Source organism: Musca domestica, unplaced genomic scaffold (assembly GCF_030504385.1).
Source record: "Musca domestica strain aabys unplaced genomic scaffold, Musca_domestica.polishedcontigs.V.1.1 1, whole genome shotgun sequence".
NCBI lineage: Eukaryota > Metazoa > Arthropoda > Insecta > Diptera > Muscidae > Musca > Musca domestica.
In genome coordinates, this window is record NW_026712114.1 from 12,217,837 (window position 1) to 12,239,926 (window position 22,090).

Below are 22,090 nucleotides of genomic sequence, written 5' to 3' on the forward strand. Positions count from 1 at the left end.
ACAAGGTTTGTATTCGCTTCCTCCCGCCGCCATCTCCAACTCACACCCAGCCAACAATCAACGTCTGACTCTTAATTAAAAAATACCTGTGTTTTTATTTTTTCCCTTGAATTCTTCGCCATATGCAAATTTTTAAAAAAAAAAAAAAAAAGTAACAGGGAAATCTTATGGAAAGCTATTATTTTAGTGACATTTAATGGCGCAAAACATGCAGTGACACACTTATTCGCCCTCTCGCACCTACACTCATACATGCATGTACAACATGTTAGAAACGTCGAAGCAATTAACTGTGTTGTAATTAATTGTAGAAGTAATGATGTCGGATGATGTTATAATTAAACGTTTGTAATTAGTAATGGAACGGATAACAGTTTTGTTGGAAAACAAGCAACAACAAAAACAAAGTCCTAAAAGTCCAGAAGAGGTCTTTTCATAGATAACTCGAAAGTGGCCTTCTGCTCATAAAAGACCCAAAGTTGTCTTTTTCTCATAGAACACCAGTAGGTGGTTTTCTCATAGAAGATCAGTAAGTGGTCTTCTCATATAAGACCAGTAGGTGGTCATGTCGTAGAAGATCAGTAGGTGGTCTTCTCTTAGAAGACCAGTATTTTGTGTTCACCGAGAAGGAGACTAGTAGGCGGTCTTCTCGTAGAACACCAGTAGATGGTCATATCGTAGAAGATCAGTAGGTGGCCTTTTTGTAGAAAAACAGTAGGTAGAAGACCTGTAGATGGTCTTCTCTTAGAAGACCAGTAGATGATCTTCTCTCAGAAGACCAGTATTTAGTGTTCACCGAGAAGACCTATGTGTGGTCTCGAAGAACTTCAAATGGAGGTTGGCTAATTTTCACAGGTATATAAAGGCCGGTTGGTCTCTCGGCTATCCCCCAGGGGTTCTATAAAGACTGGCTGGTCCTCAGCGGGTATATGGAAAACAGCTGGCTTTAGCGGGTCTATAGACCCTTCTTTAAAAAAATACTGCCCTTCAGCTTGTCTATTGCCACCGGCTGAACTTCCCTGTTTGTCCTTGGGACCTCCCTGTTTGCACTTGGGACCTCCTAGGGGCTCTATAAAGACCGGCTGGGTCCAAGGGTCTATAAAGACCGACTGGTCCTCAGCGTTTCTTTAAAAAAAAGACTGCCCTTCAGCTTGTGTATTGCCACCGGGTGAATTTCCCTGTTTGTCCTTGGCCGTAGACACTGACCAACCATCTCAGACTCTCTGTTTCTTTAGCTGACTAATACGGACAACCTATGTATTCTCCTATGTCTGCCTCAGTTCTTTTAAAGACTATCAGTCCCTTTAATTTGTACATTAAGACTCCTTATGCCTTCGGCTAGTCTCTTAAGACTTACTATCTTCAGCTTATCTATAAGATCTTCCTGAATTGCAGTTCGCCTACAATTACTACCAGGACTATCAGCAGAAAATGTACACGCCCGTCCATTCTATGAAAAGTCTATGATGATTTCCTGGATCTACAACTTATTTACTATGAATCCCAGACCGTTCACAATTTCTGTTTTATGGACCCTTAAAAGACTCTCTTGCACTAATGGTGGTCTCTAGAGTCTTTTGACCCTTTAATTCGTCTATGGCAACGTCCTGATCTTTCTACTCGTCCAAAGGGTTTGTATTGTCATTACGAATTCAGAATTTATTTCCATATAGCCCTGTTGCATTCATTTGCTTGTGTGCGTATGAGTTATGACTTACAGATAAATGTATTACGTATACGCTGCTATGTTCTATATTTTATCGTTTAGAATTTAAAATATTTCTCATATCTTGAATTGCATTCTCCGAACTTTAAGACTCGAACAAATTTTCCACAACAACAACAACTACAACAGTAATATCAATGTCATAACTTACATATATGTATCATTACTCGATGTATTCCAGCCATTTGTGCTCGAGAGCAGCGAACAGTTGTAACCACTTGGACTATTTGAATTACCGTCACTGGAGGCGAAATAAGCTGCTGCAGAGGATGACTGTGGATACAACGATTGATTGCACCAATCGTAAACGAAATTGCTAGCAACATTTACCAAGGGATATAACTGGGATGAGGCCGATGAGGTCGTGCCACCAGTTGCCGTTGCCGTTGCCATGGGGTCCAGCAGAGTGTCCGTCAGCTGTTGTGTTAGATTAATTCCACTCTCAGCCTGTGGTAGAGGCAGTGTGGTCGGGGGAGTATCGAAGAACATTGTTGCTAACATTTTAGCTGCTGCTGTCTCGGCAATGTGATGACGATTCTGTTGAAATATTTCAGCATCATAGGGTGAAATGGTGGCGGAGATTGTATTCACCGTGGGAATGTTAAGATCTAGCATATTAGTCAATGGTAATGGAAACGTTTATACGCAGGGAGTGAGAGTGAGATTTATGTTTTGCTAACCTCTCGCTTCTGCCTCCTCTGCACGGAAGTTGTTCCAGCAATTTTTTCCAATGATGTTGGCTAATATAGACGTTGTCGTTGCTGGCGTAAATTGCTTTTAAATCTATTTTACCGTTACTACAACATCTGCCATTGATGATGATGATGATGATGACGAGGACGACGAGATGACGACTGGGACCACTCACCAAATAGATTCCTGTTTATTGCTGTTGTTCTTGTTGTGTTATTTGTCGTTAGTGATGCTGGCACTTGGAGATTAACATTGATTTAGTTGCTAATGTTTTGTGGTGCTGCTGTTGAGCTGCATCCAATGTGTCAGTGCCAGTGTCAGCTGCGAAAGTGTTGTTGTCACCACTTAACTTCAGAGACCTAAGGCCACAACGACTGCTTGTTTTTTTTTATTTTGGAACAACTGCCTTGCAGGCCTGGTAGTAACAATGTTCGTGCAGATGTTTTTTAAATGCTTCCATATTTTCTATTTTTGGTGTTGTTCCTAATTTGCTGTAATGAAATAAGAAAAAGAAAAAAAAAATAAGAAAGTTATATTATCCAAAGAACAACAATTAGGAGGGGTATAGCAGATGTTTACAATACAAAGGCACGTTTTTGATTAAGGTTATTTAGCAAGAAATTTGATATAATTTAAATTTAACGAATAGAAAATGCGAACATCATAACGAAGTTTGGACTACATGGGTTCCCTTTGGGAGGAATATTAATATTTCATATTCGTATATACAGATCTCTTGAAGAAAATTGTAATAGCGCTTGCGTTGTCTATAAAGTACATACATTTCTCCTTGAAGACTCGAATTTACATTTGTATTTAATCTTTAATCAGCATACTTGGGCGACCTCTGTTCGTGAAATTATTGAAAGGCAGAAGGCTATTTATCATGAAGTTGACGTTTTTCCCCAATTATTACATGTATTGTTTTACCAATGGCTGGAAAGAAAACGTTAGCCCAAAAGAATCTTTCCGCCATATTCTTTAATACAAGGTACTGTCTCGTCCATTTGGTTAGCTAGAATCAACCCGATCACACCGAAAAGTTCCCATAAGTTTTTCTGAAGTGAAGTATAACCTTCAAATAAGGTGAATTTTTGATCTGTTTAAAATATTTCTTGCTTTAAATTCAATTATATCTTGTAAGTATGCGTTTTGTGTAATTAAGGTGTACCTTTACAATAATTATCAATTTATTTAGAAATTTTGATGGAAATTAGAATTACGAAGTCTTTATTCTCAAATGGAGATATTTTTTCCGTTGATTGGGATCTTGGATTTTATTAAAATTTCTTCTCCTTCATTTAATTGGTAATTATTTGTTTCTTTGTTTCTTTACGATAGAAACTCACTCTCATTTAATAATTTAATGTCCCCGTTAGGTTGAAATTGCTTACGATATAAGTCACAACATATTTTGTTTGTCGATCTGATGATTTACCAGTTGCGATATACTAGTAGAAAACCACCAAGTGAAACACAAGTCTGCCAGTCAGTTCTACTGTACGAAATTAAGAAATTCCTGTGTGAAGAAAAGTTCTGAAAATTATATCCCGGATTATAAAATTACAAGAAATTGTTCACTCATTCGCCAAAATTCTACCAATAATCCAAGGTTTTCCGCCTCTGCTCTATATTTTGGTGATTATGCTCGTCAAAGCGGAATAAAATAAAGTAAAAGTGCCAAAAATGCTGTGAGTAAGCAAATTCTCAAACATCAAAAAAAAACGAAAAAAAAACGTGGATGAATTGTTGCAGAAATTAGTTTTAAGGATTATTTTTGATTCTAATACAGCGAAATGAATTCAGTAAATAAGTGAAATAATATAATTTAAACATTCAATTTCTAGTGTTAATTTCATATAGTTTTTATTGCATTAATTCTGTTATCATTTCGAGTGTTATTTCTATATTCAGTTGTTGTTATTCTAATAGTTATTTCCAAAAATTTGCACTAAAAGTGGAAAAAAAATCATTGGTTATCATTGCATTTGTACAGAACATTGCCCAAATATACAGACGTTTGTACATAATTACGTAATGATCATTAAAAACGCAACCGAATGCATTTACTGCTAATATCATTCTTGGGTAATGTTGATGGACAGATGTTAAATGTTTCACTGTTAATAACATAGCTAAATTCAATTGTGCAAGATATTGCTGAATCTAGAGAGCTGTTAGAATCATCACTGTTAAGTTGCATTATTAAATCTCTTAAATATTTCTCATAGCATCCACATACGATATTGCAAATCTCTGATCATATTTGAAGAGTAAGTGACCGTAACTCTTTCAATTACTCTTTGCCTTTATTCGTGTACACACTCTCAGCCAGCGCCAAAGCCACCGTCATCGAACTCAGCGAAAGTACTTTCAACGAGGGAGGACAACATCAAAAAACAAAGTAAGTCATTGAACTGTTTGTAATTGCAAATCATATGTTTAAAAGAGAATTAACAAAAAGGTGACCAGATCGAACTTTTTATGTTTTCGGAAAATTATTAAAATTTTGAATGTATGATCAATGCAAATCAGTATGCACGTATTTTTTTTTATATATCATTATGTAGCTAAGTGGTAATGGAGCATCTAAGGTTACCGAACCCCCCCTTCCGACGAGCTATAAGGCCGTGTATAAACGTGCATCCCCTTAGAATGTCCTCCTATGAACAACAGCCACATTCTGTAACCGTTGTATGCTACATTATATAGAAAAATGGCGTCCAACGTGGGGCCCGAACGAGAATATTATCTTTCGATTTAACACCTGGAATATTACTATATTTGTTCGGCTTCACATAAAATTTATTTTTCCTGTAATCTATTACCTCTGTATATAATCGTTTTATGCTGCAATTAGTCGGAATTCATTTATGGTAAAGATATATTAATCCAGTAATGACCACTAATTTTTATATTCTCATCTTCTCCTCTCTGATTTTATTGCACCTCAAAACTCGATGGAATTTAGTTTCTGAATGTCAATTTTGGCTAGATCTAACCTCGAGGCTTTGTAACAATAAAATTAGGAGTCTAGTTCATTTTCCTGGAAAATTTGGAGTAGATTCTCCTTACCGGGGTTTGAAACTTCCCTGAACTATCTTTCTTTTAATTTCTATTTATTTTGGGTCAAATGATGTGTTTACTAACAAACCTTTTCTACGATAGAGTATTCAAACAGATATCAAAAACAAAGTTGAAATAATATTGGTTTTAACGTGCTTTATAAACATTTTAATTTAAATTTATATTTAGCTTTAATATTAATGGATAATTTGTATTTCAAAGTTATTGTCATTTTTTATGGAATTTAAAAAAAAAAAAAAAAAAAAAAAAAAAACTTCATAATTAGCAAGGGGGAAATTTGTGAACCCTGTAGGACATTGAAATTTCATTGAATATCATTGCAAATTCGTGTGCTTCGAAAATTTGATTTTTTTCTTTAACTGGTTATATGATATTTTTGCTATTTAAAGGGTTATATATTTACCAAAAGTAATTTCTATTTTAAAAACATACGTAAGTGCTTTTTACGGACTTATGTATTTTTTAGGAATATTTATTGCATAGTGGTTTCATTTTTGTTTTGGAAGTGAAATATCTTTGAAACAGGTCTGATCCCTGTGAAACCTAAACCTATTATTTATTTTATTTTTTTTCCTTCATTAAATTTGGCAAATTTCCACCTTATTGGACATTTGGTTTAAAGATTGTTTGTTATATCATAGACTTTAATTATTACAGTGTCAAATTGAAGTATACACAATGTCAGTTGAACCTAGTAGCGAGGACCTAGCTGCGGGAATTTCTGGAGATTCTACATATCCGACTTGTGAAGCATGTGCCTCTTCTATCACTTCGAAGACACAGTTGATAAGGACAAATTGTGGGCATAAGTTCCATAAAACTTGCATAGCGAAGTGTGAAAAGACACGACCATATTGTCCGGTGTGCAATTCCAGATTGCTCTGTGAGCCACCGACCCCCAGTGCGTCTGGAATCACCACAAGAGCTCAATCAAGAGCGACATCTGTTCAGCCAGCTACTAATCGATCAAATACCGAACAGTCTGCTGTTGCTGCAGTTAATCCTTCAGGGACCAATGTGTCAGATAATTCTGTGAATATACGACCAGGGGAACTTCAGGAGATGATAAGTTCCATAGTTTCGGCTCAACAAGCCCAGCTACTAGCAAGTTTAGGCGACCGAATTTCCTTGATCGTACAAAACAACATTGAGTCTAGGTTCTCTAGAATGAATTTGAACAGTCAAAGTGCTGCAACCACTGCTCCGGCAGCAACACAACAAGCCTCACCGAGGCAAATGCAGACTCTCCCGGCAGTGGAAGAGCGCACTTTTCGTGAGATGTTTGGCATTTCGCTTAACAATTCCCACACTAATGCCCCCTTGAATACCAGCCGTGTTCTCCCAACTGCTTCGAATAATTCGTCTTCGTCAGACCTATCCTCGAGACCTGATAAGGTTCTCCATATAATAGCAAATTGGAGAATTAAGTTTTCTGGTAATACGAGCGGTCTTAGCGTAGAAAATTTTATTTACAGGGTAGAAGCATTAACTCTCCAAACATTGCAAGGGGATTTTGACTTGCTTTGTAGAAATGCCAGTTCACTTTTTGAATCAAAGGCTGCTGATTGGTTCTGGAGGTACCACCGCTCAGTTGACACTGTATCCTGGAATGCTTTATGTAGGGCTCTGAGACAACAGTACAGCGATTCCAGATCGGACGTTGATATAAGGGAGCTGATTAGAGATCGCAAGCAGAAGCAAGGAGAAAGCTTCGATAATTTTTACGATGCTGTTGTTGAGCTTACAGATAGACTAAAAGAGCCTCTTTCGAACGACATGCTTGTAGAAGTCCTCAGACGTAATCTCTTGCCTGAGATACAGCATGAGATTCTGAATATCCGAATAACATCCATTCAAGAACTCAGGGATATCTGCAGAAGGAGGGAATTTTTCCTGCAGGATATCCGCCGGAAACATCGAGGTGATGTAACAAAACCTACATTAGTTACGAAAAAAGTTTTCGGCTTGGAGGGGGTTGTAGATGAGGAGGATGCAGAGTTGTTAGGTTCTGAAAATGAACAAATTTCAGCTCTTAGCTTTCGTTGCTGGAATTGCCATCAGTCTGGTCATAGGTATCAGGACTGCTTGTCCGACAGGACAGTATTCTGTTATGGCTGTGGAGCAGCTGACACATACAAGCCCAATTGCAAGACATGCAATTCAAAAAACTGCCGTCCGGGTGCACAAAACAGTGCCCCGAAGCGAAAACCGGAGACGGAATAAAGATTTTAAAAAGACCAAACACTAAATTTCATGATAATTTTCCAAAATGTGACAATATTACTTCGTCAACCAACTGCGATAAAAGCGATACAGATGTTAATTCTGAATCAAAACAATACACTTTTAGGCCGTTACACATACGTGTGAAAGAATACTTTGAGGCTCGAGATAGGATTTTTAACGAAAAGTCTAGCCCATCTAGATCAGCTCGTCGAATAAGAGATTTCTGGAGGAATGTTAAGAGTGTCAAAAAGAAGATTATCTGCTCTGTTTTAGATAAACCAACGGATATTAGACCTTACGCTGAGGTAGTCCTCTTTGGAGAAAAGATGTTGGGTTTGATGGATACGGGTGCTTCTCTGAGCTGTATTGGTAGTAAAACTGCAAAAAACTTTTTAGAGTCAGGAAAGCCGTTTAAAAAGCTAAAATCGTTTGTTAAGACCGCAGATGGCAATAACCAAAGTGTAGCAGGTTTTGTCAAAACTAAAATATGGTTTAAGGGTTCTGAAAAGGATATAACTATCTTTATAATACCCAGTCTAGATAGGGATTTATTTCTTGGAGTGGATTTCTGGAATCTCTTTGACCTTCTTCCACCTGGTCTTCTACATAATGATTATACTTCTGACAATTTATCGAATCAAGAGATTTCAGAAATTGTGCCACAGCTTAAGCTTTCAGCAGAGCAGGAGCAGCTATTAAGTCGAGTTATCTCTTTGTTTCCTTCATTTTCAAAACAAGGACTGGGAAAGACCAACGTATTGCAGCACTCTATTGACACGGGCTCCGCAAAGCCAATTAAACAGAGGCATTTCCCTGTTTCTCCTGCGGTGGAAAAACTCATATATGCTGAATTGGACAGGATGCTTGAGCTTGGCGTTATTGAAGAATCCAATAGTGCTTGGTCGTCCCCAGTGGTCCTTCATAGGAAGCCAGGGAAGAATAGGCTTTGCCTCGACAGCAGAAAATTGAACTCTGTGACGGTTGGGGATGCTTATCCTCTGCCGCACATTGAAGGTATTTTAAGTCGATTACCGAAAGCCGAGTATATAACAGCCTTAGATCTGAAGGATGCCTTTTGGCAGATTCCTCTAGATCAGCAATCAAAAGAGAAAACAGCCTTCACCGTTCCTGGGAGACCGTTATACCATTACACGGTGATGCCTTTTGGCCTTTGTAATGCGCCTCAGACTATGTCACGTCTGATGGACAAGGTCATTCCACCGGCTCTTAGGACGGAGGTGTTTGTTTATCTTGATGATTTGCTGATCATTTCTGAATCGTTCGAAAGGCATCTAGAAGTTCTACGGCTTGTTGCAGGTAAAATCGACGAATCAGGACTCACAATTAATGTGGAGAAGAGCAAATTCTGTGTTTCTGAAGTCAGGTACCTTGGCTACTTAATTGGAGGAGGAGTTATTAGAACTGATCCTGAAAAGATATCGGCTATTACTGATTTTCCCATACCCAAAACAGTGAAACAAGTTCGAAGGTTTCTAGGTATGACCGGTTGGTACAGGAAGTTCATCCGGGACTACGCTTCGATAGCCACGCCTCTTACTGATCTTACCAAAACCAAACGTAAATTTGTCTGGAACGATGACGCACAAATGTCCTTTGAAGCCTTAAAGACCTGTTTGAGCACCGCTCCAGTTCTTCATAGCCCAGATTTCTCACAGCCGTTTTTTATACACTGTGATGCTAGTAGAACTGGTATAGGAGGTGTATTGGTTCAGAAGGATACGGAGGGTGAGGAGTTTCCTATTGCATTTATGTCAAAGAAACTCAATCAAGCCCAACGTAACTACTCAGTAACCGAACAGGAATGCTTAGCAGCAATGCTAACAGGTTCTTTCAAAAACTTTATATTGATTTTTTAGGCCCTTACCCAAGGTCAAAATCAGGCAATATTGGTATATTTGTGGCGCTTGACCATTTCACTAAATTTCCATTCCTAAAACCTGTTAAAAAGTTCTCTTCAGATATTGTTGTGGATTATATGGAAAACAGCTTGTTTTATACATATGGGGTGCCAGAAACAATAGTTTCTGACAATGGGTCCCAGTTCAGATCGCAGCAATTTAAGTCACTTCTTACACGATTTAACGTCAATCACATGTTCACTGCTGTACATGCGCCTCAAGCAAACGCGTCAGAACGTGTCAATAGGTCAATCCTCGCGGCAATTAAATCATATATTGATTCTAATCAGAAGAACTGGGATCAGATGTTAAGTAGTATTGCATGTGCACTGAGATCCACTTTCCACTCTGCAATTGGAACCTCACCATACTACTTAGTTTTTGGTCAACATATGGTGACAAATGGTTCAACATACCCTCTGTTAAGACAGTTGAATATGCTGGAGGATAGAACTGTGAGATTTGATAAGTCTGATTCATTAGCCATAATGGGGGACAGATCAAAACGAATCACGCAAAACCAATTCGCCCGTAATCAAAGAGCATATAATCTTAGATCTAAAAATGTGTCTTATGATGTAGGACAAGAGGTATTCCGTAGGAACTTCAAACAAAGCAATTTTGCACACGGGTACAATTCTAAGTTAGCTCCAACATTTTTAAAGTCTCGAATTCGTCGGAAATTGGGGAACTCAAATTATGAACTGGAGGATCTTCAGGGTAATTTCATAGGAGTGTATCATGCTAAGGATATAAGGCAATAGTAGTCCGATCGCAAGCGGTATCATCTTTGTTGGTAACAATTGTCAACCCCCAAAGTCTGATTTTGGCTGGGGGGATTTGTAATAGCGCTTGCGTTGTCTATAAAGTACATACATTTCTCCTTGAAGACTCGAATTTACATTTGTATTTAATCTTTAATCAGCATACTTGGGCGACCTCTGTTCGTGAAATTATTGAAAGGCAGAAGGCTATTTATCATGAAGTTGACGTTTTTCCCCAATTATTACATGTATTGTTTTACCAATGGCTGGAAAGAAAACGTTAGCCCAAAAGAATCTTTCCGCCATATTCTTTAATACAAGGTACTGTCTCGTCCATTTGGTTAGCTAGAATCAACCCGATCACACCGAAAAGTTCCCATAAGTTTTTCTGAAGTGAAGTATAACCTTCAAATAAGGTGAATTTTTGATCTGTTTAAAATATTTCTTGCTTTAAATTCAATTATATCTTGTAAGTATGCGTTTTGTGTAATTAAGGTGTACCTTTACAATAATTATCAATTTATTTAGAAATTTTGATGGAAATTAGAATTACGAAGTCTTTATTCTCAAATGGAGATATTTTTTCCGTTGATTGGGATCTTGGATTTTATTAAAATTTCTTCTCCTTCATTTAATTGGTAATTATTTGTTTCTTTGTTTCTTTACGATAGAAACTCACTCTCATTTAATAATTTAATGTCCCCGTTAGGTTGAAATTGCTTACGATATAAGTCACAACATATTTTGTTTGTCGATCTGATGATTTACCAGTTGCGATATACTAGTAGAAAACCACCAAGTGAAACACAAGTCTGCCAGTCAGTTCTACTGTACGAAATTAAGAAATTCCTGTGTGAAGAAAAGTTCTGAAAATTATATCCCGGATTATAAAATTACAAGAAATTGTTCACTCATTCGCCAAAATTCTACCAATAATCCAAGGTTTTCCGCCTCTGCTCTATATTTTGGTGATTATGCTCGTCAAAGCGGAATAAAATAAAGTAAAAGTGCCAAAAATGCTGTGAGTAAGCAAATTCTCAAACATCAAAAAAAAACGAAAAAAAAACGTGGATGAATTGTTGCAGAAATTAGTTTTAAGGATTATTTTTGATTCTAATACAGCGAAATGAATTCAGTAAATAAGTGAAATAATATAATTTAAACATTCAATTTCTAGTGTTAATTTCATATAGTTTTTATTGCATTAATTCTGTTATCATTTCGAGTGTTATTTCTATATTCAGTTGTTGTTATTCTAATAGTTATTTCCAAAAATTTGCACTAAAAGTGGAAAAAAAATCATTGGTTATCATTGCATTTGTACAGAACATTGCCCAAATATACAGACGTTTGTACATAATTACGTAATGATCATTAAAAACGCAACCGAATGCATTTACTGCTAATATCATTCTTGGGTAATGTTGATGGACAGATGTTAAATGTTTCACTGTTAATAACATAGCTAAATTCAATTGTGCAAGATATTGCTGAATCTAGAGAGCTGTTAGAATCATCACTGTTAAGTTGCATTATTAAATCTCTTAAATATTTCTCATAGCATCCACATACGATATTGCAAATCTCTGATCATATTTGAAGAGTAAGTGACCGTAACTCTTTCAATTACTCTTTGCCTTTATTCGTGTACACACTCTCAGCCAGCGCCAAAGCCACCGTCATCGAACTCAGCGAAAGTACTTTCAACGAGGGAGGACAACATCAAAAAACAAAGTAAGTCATTGAACTGTTTGTAATTGCAAATCATATGTTTAAAAGAGAATTAACAAAAAGGTGACCAGATCGAACTTTTTATGTTTTCGGAAAATTATTAAAATTTTGAATGTATGATCAATGCAAATCAGTATGCACGTATTTTTTTTTATATATCATTATGTAGCTAAGTGGTAATGGAGCATCTAAGGTTACCGAACCCCCCCTTCCGACGAGCTATAAGGCCGTGTATAAACGTGCATCCCCTTAGAATGTCCTCCTATGAACAACAGCCACATTCTGTAACCGTTGTATGCTACAAAATCAGTGTCTGAATTTCAATATGAGTATACCAAATTTATTTTTTTTCGCACCTTATTATATAGTATTGAATGCTATTCGTGATGAAATTCAAGCGTGATAGTGTGATTGCTTTATATTTGGCCGGAAAACCACAAGTGACTATCACTAGAGCACTCCGGCATTTAATTGTGAATAAATCTTTAGTGTGTCGTACCATCGCTCGTTACCGTGATACTGGTAGCGTCGCCCGACATCAAGGAGGTGGGTGGACGAAAACAGCAACATCAACAGAAATGGTTCGAAAACTAAAAAGCGACTTGATCGAGACCCGCGTCGCAGTGGACAACAAATGGCTCGTGAGCTGAACATATCGCAATATTTCATTCGGAAAATATTGAACCAGTAAAGAAAGCCTTAAAGTCGGGCGGGGCCGATTTTATAATACCCTACACCACTCTGCTAATTTAGTGGAGCTCCTCATAACAATTAAAAGTTTTTATGGGAGAATTCAATCATACAAGCTATGATTATAATTATAATTAAAAGTTCAAAGGGTTAAATATGCCGAAGCATTTGTATCTTTTAAATTCGAAATTGTATTGCCTATTTGGTGCATAATTAATTTGAAATCGGATAAATATATATATATAGGAGCTATACCAAATCGGAACCGATCTCAATAAAATTTAGCAAATGTATTTCTGAGCTGTATTTGATATATTTCCCCAAATATTGTTGTTGCCGAGTGCATATTACGGTTGTGGGTAACAAATATAACAAATCGGATGAACAATATATATGGGAGCTATAGCTATATCTGAACCGATCTTCACCAAATTTGACATACAAGCTTCTAGACTCAGTTCGGTCGTAAGTGCCAAATTTCATCCCATTTCGATCAAATTTGGCATACTTATTTTCAGGCATAATTTGGGTGTGTATGCAGAATTCCATACAATTCGGGCTGATATTACACGTTTGGTGCACAATAAAATGAAAATCGGAGGAAGATTTTTATGGGAGCTATGTCTAAATTTTGACCGATTATCTTTAATTTCAATAGGGTTCGTCCTTGGGCCAAACAAATGATCTGTGCAAAATTTCATCTGGATCGGGCAATAAATGCGACCTGTACTTTGTTTACAAAAATACATGGACAGACGGACAGACGGACGGACATGCATAAATCGACTCAGAATGTGATTCTATGCAGATCATCAAGAGGAACTATGGGTCTAACTCGTTTCCTTTAGCCTGTTACAAACAAATGCACAAATACATAATACCCTGACCACCTTGTGGTGTAGGGTATAAAAGTGAGCTCGGTTGCAGAGTGTATATCTTCAACCGATTTCGGGTTAATTGTGCACCAAATGGCCAATATCTGTCAAAAAGTCCTGAGTTTTGGTACATGCGACCGTATTCAGTCTAGAATCAAGTAATATGCATTCGACAACAATGATATTTGGTACCAGATATCTTATAAAGCTCGGAAATACATTTCCATCGAGAACGGCTATTATTTGGATATAGCTCCCAGGTATATCCTTAATCTAATTTCAGGTTTATTGTACAAATAATGACTAATATAAACCCAAATTGAATGAATTTCGGGATCATATAGTCGGCCCGGTCTGACTTTTGATTTTTTCCTTACTGTTTTTTATGTTTAGTTACTTATGAATAGATTTATTTCTCACCACGGAACTTCCAGATTTTACAGGTTTTGAGTTCGGAATAAAATCGATCATGTAAAAAAAAAATATTTTGAATTCGGTGTTGTAAAATCTAAACAGAACAAGTAAAAAAGCACTAAGTTCGGCCGAGCCGAACTTTGAATACCCTCCACCTTTTGGAACGAATTAGAAAATTTTCAAAAAAAATTATTTTTTTTAATCTTTACGATATCTAATATAGGAAGGTGTCAATATATGGGGGTTTATATGATATTGTGGACCTATTAAGACAAATCTATGTCTGGGTGTAAAGTACTGTGGATTTTCAGACAATTCCGTTGAAAAATGTGGCTAACATCTTCAAAATACCGAATATCGGTGGTTACCGTTATCTGGGGGCTATACGATATCGTGGACCGATATAGCCCATCTTCGAACTTGACCTGCCTGCAGACAAAAGAGAGATCTGTGCAAAATTTTAGCTTCCTATCTTAATTCGTTTACACTGTAGCGTGATTACAACAGACGGACGGACAGGTCTAAATCGTCTTAGAATTTTACGCTGATCAAGAATATATATACTTTGTTGGGTCTAAAATGTTTATTTCGATGTGTTACAAACGTAATGACGAAATTAATATACCCCCCATACTATGTATGGTGGAGGGTATAAAACTAGCATTGACTGAACATTAAAATACCTTTACATATTATATATTAACTTTCAAATTTGAGTAAAAATATTTTACACACCTAGATCGACTACAAATGTCCTGAAACAGATTTGGTCCAAAAAGACCTAGGGTCTAAAACAGTTATTTCGATGAGGCACGTATTGGCCGTATCAAATGATATGTAACCTAAAGTTCATAAAACCCATTGTTATTAAAATAAAGTTTCATACATATTTATTTAATTAATAACAAAACTTTTGCAACAAATTATATATGTTCTCAAATTACAAAAACAATTTATTTTTGGAAAAGTTTTTAAATGTTTTCAAAAAAAAAATACTATGACAAAATCCTAATTTACCAGACGGCTAAGCTATTTAGTCGTTGACCTGCTTTTTAATTCCATTAGCATTCTAAAGGCACAAACACAAAAACAATAGCTGCAGTAGGACAACAATGTAGATTTCAGAACGTGTGGCGCCACTTTTAGTTTGTCAAATTGTCCAATAAACTTGAATAAAGGGTTAACGAGATGACAACAGCTTGTTGTTGTTGTCGTTGTCGTTGTCGTTGTCAGGGGGTTAAGGGTTGCGGTATGGCTATAAGGCTCTCTCTCTCTCTCCCTCTCTCCCTCCCGGCCAATCAAGTAGTCTGTGATAAATGACATCATCTGATGAGATTTGTTGCTGTTGTTGCTTTCTTGTTAACACATTAGATGTAACGTGATTCTATTCTGAAAGGACACAAATGGATTTGCTAATGACGTTAATAGTTGTCTCAAATTATTTACTCTCAGGATTAAGATGAGAACGAATGAAAATGCCAAAGAGGATGTAAAATTTCAAAATGGAATCATGTTGTTGATAATTGAAATCAAAAATGACAGACAATGAGAAGTTGTAATACCTACTGACCAACTCAATTGAAACTTGAGATAAGGAGATGAAGAAATATGTCAAAAGGACAGTTTAATAAATTGTAATCCCTTATTTCAGGCCAAAGAGGATCTGAAATGAGGAGAGTGAGCAATAAGTGAAAAAAAAAATGTTTTTTTTCTTCTCCCCTCCCCAGCTATTTTCAGGGGAAATTTCTTATGTCTTCTATAACAATATTCCTTGGCAAATGATAAAAAATGACTAGACAATAAATATTTATCGTTTAATTTGTCATTGTGAGTTATGACAAATTACACTAAACACACGTGACATGGCAATTCGTTTGCCGTTCGTTTTTTTTCACATCTTTCGTGACTTCGCAACGAATTGTGGTTCTAATTTCAACCTTTTATCTGGAAATGCCAATCAGAAAATTTGCCAAATGCAATAAAATGATTTAACCAGCAAATTTACATGGGGGGAAAATGGTGCGGGAATTGACGTTAGTTAACTAAGCATAAATGTCACCGTTACATGTTTAACTGACATTTAACAAAATGCGATTTACGTCGAACGATAACACTAACATCGACCAAAGGAAACGGAAATGTTGGAGAGGCAATAAAAATGCAAACACACTGTGTGTAACGGTGTGATTTGGAAAGGTTGGGCGGTTGAGGTTTTTAAACATCAAATGACAGTCAGGCTGGTTAACTGGCAAACAGTCAATGGCATTTAATCGCTCATCTGAATGTATTACATATATAGACCATGTAATGCATTAGTGTAATTTTTTTACATTTTGAAATTCTTGTTAATTTTATGATATCTGTTCTAAATTTCACAATATCCAGACAAAGTCTCTAAAAAATAACAATTTCATTTTAAAACTCCGATTTTTATACCCTCCACCTTGAAAAGAAGGGTATATTACTTTGTCATTCCGTTTGTAACATCCCTAAATATTCGTCGTAGATTCCATAAAGCATTTATACTCATGATCAGCATAAAATTCAAATTTATATTTATACCCTACAACACTATGTGTTGGGGGTATTGGTTTCCCACATAGGAAAGTATATATGGATCTTCCTATCTCGCCGAGCTGAGTCGATCTAGCTATGTATGTCCGTCCGTCCGTCTGTCCATGTTAATTTGTAATCACTCTACAGGTCACAATTATGGCCCGATCTTCACGAAATTTAGAATGGAGGTGGGGCTAGGGTCAGAATAGAACCCTATTTCTTCTGGAGATGATCGCATAATATTTAGGGGTTGAAATGGACCAAAAACTGAAAAATCCTGATTTGGCAGTTGCTTTACAGGTCGCAGTTATAAACCAATCGAAGCGGAAGTTAGCATGGGGCTAGAGCTTAGGGCTGGGCAGAAGCCTTCCAATTTTGATGGTCATCGGGTAATAATTAGTGGGTGAAATAGGCCACAACATTTGTGCTAAATAAAAGTCAAATTTTCCATTAAACCGCGAATATTTTTAATCCCGAAAAAATCACAAATAGACGAATAGGTCAATTCTAACCGTTATGTAGATGTCGATAGTAAATATATCGGTTATACAGTGTGTATATACAAAAGAAGGGGATGTTAGTTAAAATGCTTATATCTTAAGAATCGCTGGACCGATTTTGACAAAATTTGTCAATTCAGAATGCCCTCTTGACATAAAAGTATAAAATCTAAAAAAATCGCAGAAAAATATGCCAATAATGATGTTAATATAGATTTTGTAGTATTTTGTGACATATTTTTATTTTTTCATATTTTTTATCGCATGCGATTTTTTCAATTTGACTTATAATATTTTGTAATATTTTTTCACCTTACAACACAGGTTGGGGATATTATATAAGTATTGCAAATATCGTCCGATCCTCACGAAAATTTTCACAAAAGTTGAGATGGGCTCAATTTTCAAATATGTCCGCAATATTTTAGGGGGTTGAAATGGACCAACAACTAACATTTTTCCTGATTTTGCAGCCCTTATAAAGGTCACAACAGAACCAAGGGGTTCAAATTAACCAAAAACAGAAATGTTTTTCCGATCACACAATTGAAGCCAATCGACACGCCTATGAAGAGAGTTAAGGACAGGGAAGAGTTGTAGCATTTTGGATGACCATTGGATTATATTTAGCTGTAAAGTGGACTACAAACAACTAACAGCCCGGCGGAGTGCATAAATGTTGGACAAATGTCCCTGGTCAAAATCCTAATTTCAAAAGAGAAATCTTCAAATATGGATTTGGACATAAGGGGGCTTCTAACATATTGTAGTGTTGTAGGGTATAACATAGTCGGCCCCGCACGACTATAGCCTTTGCTTACTAGTTTGTTTTTTATATTTTTATAGTCCCCATATAACTGCACCTTCCGATATTTAGTATTTTGAAGATTTTCGCCACATTTTTCAGGGATTGGTCTAAAAATTGGTATTTGTAATTCGTAATAGGTTCTAGCTCCGGTGGCGAAACATAGTATATATATATATGGGTCCACATTTTGGTAAAGCCCCCATATAACGGTACCTCCCGATATTCGATATTTTGATGATTTTTGCCACATTTTCCCACGGATTTGTCTAAAAATTGGTATTTGTAGGTCATAATGGATTCTACCTCCTGTGGCGGCACATAAAGGAGTTACAAAATAACTGACTAACGGATCTTAAATCAGAGCCCAGACGAAGAGCTTAACCTAGAATATTGACATTTTGCATGAGGGCCAGTTTTGAGGCGTAAGCTTGTCTTCGCACTAAAAGGGTACCAATTGAAAATGTGTAGTATACGATGGTGGTTTTAGAGATGTGTACTATATATGTACGAAGTGTACAAAATATGGTATTGGATGAAGGGATAGAGAAATAATTCTGAAATTCGATATTTAGGTTACTGATGGTATCTGTGTGTGAGATATGGCGGTGGTTGGCGTCCTAAATTTATTGTATGCCCATATTCGACGGACCTTTGGGCCCATTCCAATCGACGAGGCTTGTCCGCAGGCAACATTCTTTGCGTCAATTGAATTTTGAACGGGAACAAATGCAAATCAATGCGAATAATCCGTTGTAAAGTGGACCGAGCCATGCCCAAATGCTGAGAACGGCGTTTTTGGGATGTTCTTGGGGACCTCTCAACACTGGCTCGTACGGCAGCGATATTCTCGGCCGATCGCCTTGGTCGACTTTTATATGGCCTCTTCGGATTAGAAAGAGCCTTACCAGTCGAAAATTTTTCGTATAAACGCTTAATGGTGTTCTTAGAAGGCGCACTTCTCACATTTTTTAATGTTTTAAAAGCACGTGGAGTTTTCACAATTGACTTCTTCTGTTTCTGAATGTAAATTTCAACTATTTCAGAGCGCTCGCGTGGCGTGTATTGGTTCATGGTAAAAATCAGCTTGGACTGGCGCTTCAAATGCGGTATGTCATTAAGCGATGTGACATCTCTGTCAAAAGCTATGGCGTTGCCAGATGGGTCCGTCGAATATGGACAACCCTATCTACCGGAACTCCGAATAAAACTTTCTATATCGCAAGTTTTATTTGCATTCTCTTGCCTGCTGTCTGATTTTAGGAGTGGTATGAAAATGTGGACCTCATTGTTGGTACTTCGTTAAACTTTAATTACTCATTTTAGCCTACTGCCTATTCGTCAGGCGCATCTTTCTCTCTCTCTTTCTTTCCCTTGGAACAGGCTTCTTTTATGGTTTCAGACACATTTTAAATCAATTCATGAAATGCCGGATTTCGAGAATATAAAGGATTCATATTCAAATGAAGTTGCAAAATGTTTTTTTTTTTTGTTGTTACTACCTCAAATTACAATTTTAACAGTTCTTCTTTGCATATAAATGTTAATCCTCTTTGGCCTTTCTTTCTTCGCCGTATTTTAGATTTACACTCCATTTTTACATTGTGATAATAAAGACAATATGCAACAAGGATACCATATCCTTCACAAAACACTCCACTCCTTTACCCAAATCTTATCTACACAAACATATTGTAAAGTTAGATCCAACTTCAGCGTTATTGACAACATATGTTCCTGATTTTGACATTTATAAAAGTTGATGGAGAAACTTGTAATCTGTTTGTTGTTATTATTGTTGTACAAAAGAAAAAAAGGTTATATTATCTAACTTTTCAATTTGAAGAAATTCAATTTCAAATTGTTCACCTGTTCAGGTAGGCTGGCTGACTGAGTGACTGACTGAATGGCTTCAAGGTATCCGGATTTAAAGGCATTCATTCTTGGTTCATGTAAAAATAAACTTTGTGTATGTGTATGGATCAGAGGGGTATTAACAAACAAATGTAAATATTTTCTTTTCTCTTTTGTTGGAGTTTTATTGGGGATGAGATGTTGTGTTTTTGTATTATTCATAGCTTATGGTATTTATGTTATGCCTTGAGGCTAATTGAGGAAGTGGATTTACATTTCTTATGACTTGGGAGAAATTGTTATTATTACTCCATCTACAAAAAATGGAGGCTATTTTAGAACGCATTTTCTGTTATTTAAGGAAGTCTTCACAAATATCTTATTATTCACTTTTTAATATGGCCACTTAACAACTTTATCCTTTTATTCCCCTGCATAAAAAATCCAAAAATTTCGAATGTCATAGGATTTTATTTTCAATTGCCCGGCATAGTCTATTGCTTCAGCGCATTGTTTGTGCATATTTTAAGAGGATATCTCAAACTAGTTAAAATTCTGCTTAATTTGCATACACTTAGAATGAACTCCAGTCCTGGCTATGCATTTCAAAGCAGAATTTCGAACTTAATTACACTCTGGCTAAATTTAACAAAAAAAGCAAAAAATATTTCCAAGAAGTATTCCCAGTAATTGCTATCATAATCCTTTGTACGCAGTGGATGGAAATGCATTTTGAAATAACAGCAGCAGCAACAACAACCACAATAATTAGAAGAACTGCATGAAATTACCAGTGAAGAGTGATTCATTGCAATTGATATTTTCTAGGAATTCAATTCACCCAAAAGTAGAAAATACAATTAAAAATTGGAAATGGAATTCTACGTTGAAATGGCCCGAAGGTTTTATTATCATCTACCAAAGAAGATATATCATGGGTCAAATCATCAGGGAAGTTATTAACTTTTTAACATTTTTTTTATTACCCTCCACCATAGTATGGAGGGTATATTAAGTTTATAATTTCGTTTGTAACACCTAAAATGTACATTTTAGACCGCACAAGGTATATATATATTGAAAATGGGTTATGTAGGTCCAGGTTTTGGTATAGCCCCCAAATAATGGTACCTCCCGATATTCGGTATTTTGACGATTTTAGCGATATCACTCACTGGAATTGTTTCAATGTTGGTATTTGAAGTTCGTAATGGATACTATAGTCTATGACAGAAAATTGTCTGTTTAGGTCCACGTCTTCGTATTGCCCCCTCATATAACGGCACCTCCCTATATTCGGTATTTTGATGATTTGAGGGACATTATTCACCGGAATTGTTTTAAATTTGGTATTTGAAGTTCGTAATGGATACTACATCCTAAGACAGAAAATTGTCTGTACAGGACCACGTCTTCGTATAGTTCCCATATCATGGTACCTCCCTATATTCGGTATTTTTTCAAGTTTCGCATTTGAATATTGTAATGGCTTATGAAAAAATTTGCCTATGCAGGTCCACGTCGTCATATAGACCCTACTGTAACGGCTTCACACGGTGTTTTTAAGATTCTAACAGAATTAATGTTTTTCTTTCATTCGACCTTTTTGTATTTTAATAAAACAAGTGTTGTTCGAGCTTGAGTTCTTTGTCATTGTAGAACTTTTTCCTGAAGATAAAATTCATCGAATTTTCGAATCGAAATATTAGAATATGAAAAAAATACAACAACAAAGACTTGAAGCTCGAACAACATTTGTTTTATTTTAAAAGAATTTTTAATGGATTATATTTTTTTCGATAATTGCCAAATTCGTTCCGTGATACTGGTAACGTAGCCCGACGTCAAGGAAGTGTACGGAAGAAAACAGCAACATCAGCAGAAATAGTTCGAAAAGTAAAGAAACGACTTGATCGAAGCTCGCGTCACATTGGCCGAAAAATGGCTCGTGAGCTGAACATATCGCAATATTCCATTCGGCAAATATTGAAAAATGAGCTCGGGGTAAAGGCATTGAAATTCCAAAAAGTGCAAGAACTTACACCGCAACAGAAAGAAAATAGACTCAAAAGAGCTAAAGAGTTGCTTCGCTTGGCCGAAAGTGGTGAACTGCCGAATTTGGTTTTCTCCGATGAGAAAACATTCGTTATCAGTTTGTAATCAATCGTGTTTACTTGCCAAAGAGGTCAGCTGAAAATGTGCACCATCGGTTGGCCACCAGAGCTCAAGCGCCGGTCATGGTGATATTAT

At 36.4% G+C, this 22,090-nt stretch overlaps 1 protein-coding gene across 2 annotated transcripts in view; it reads right to left on the reverse strand.

Annotated features, from left to right (window-relative positions):
• The window catches only part of LOC131801103 (tachykinin-like peptides receptor 99D), a 209,650-nt gene that overhangs the window by 92,357 nt on the left and 95,203 nt on the right, over positions 1–22,090 (reverse strand). For both annotated transcript variants that reach the window (XM_059119194.1, XM_059119183.1), the window contains exon 3: positions 1,878–2,910. In XM_059119194.1, coding sequence (XP_058975177.1) covers positions 1,878–2,341 — 464 coding nt within the window. In that variant the 5' untranslated portion in view covers positions 2,342–2,910. The remainder of the gene's footprint in view (positions 1–1,877; positions 2,911–22,090) is intronic.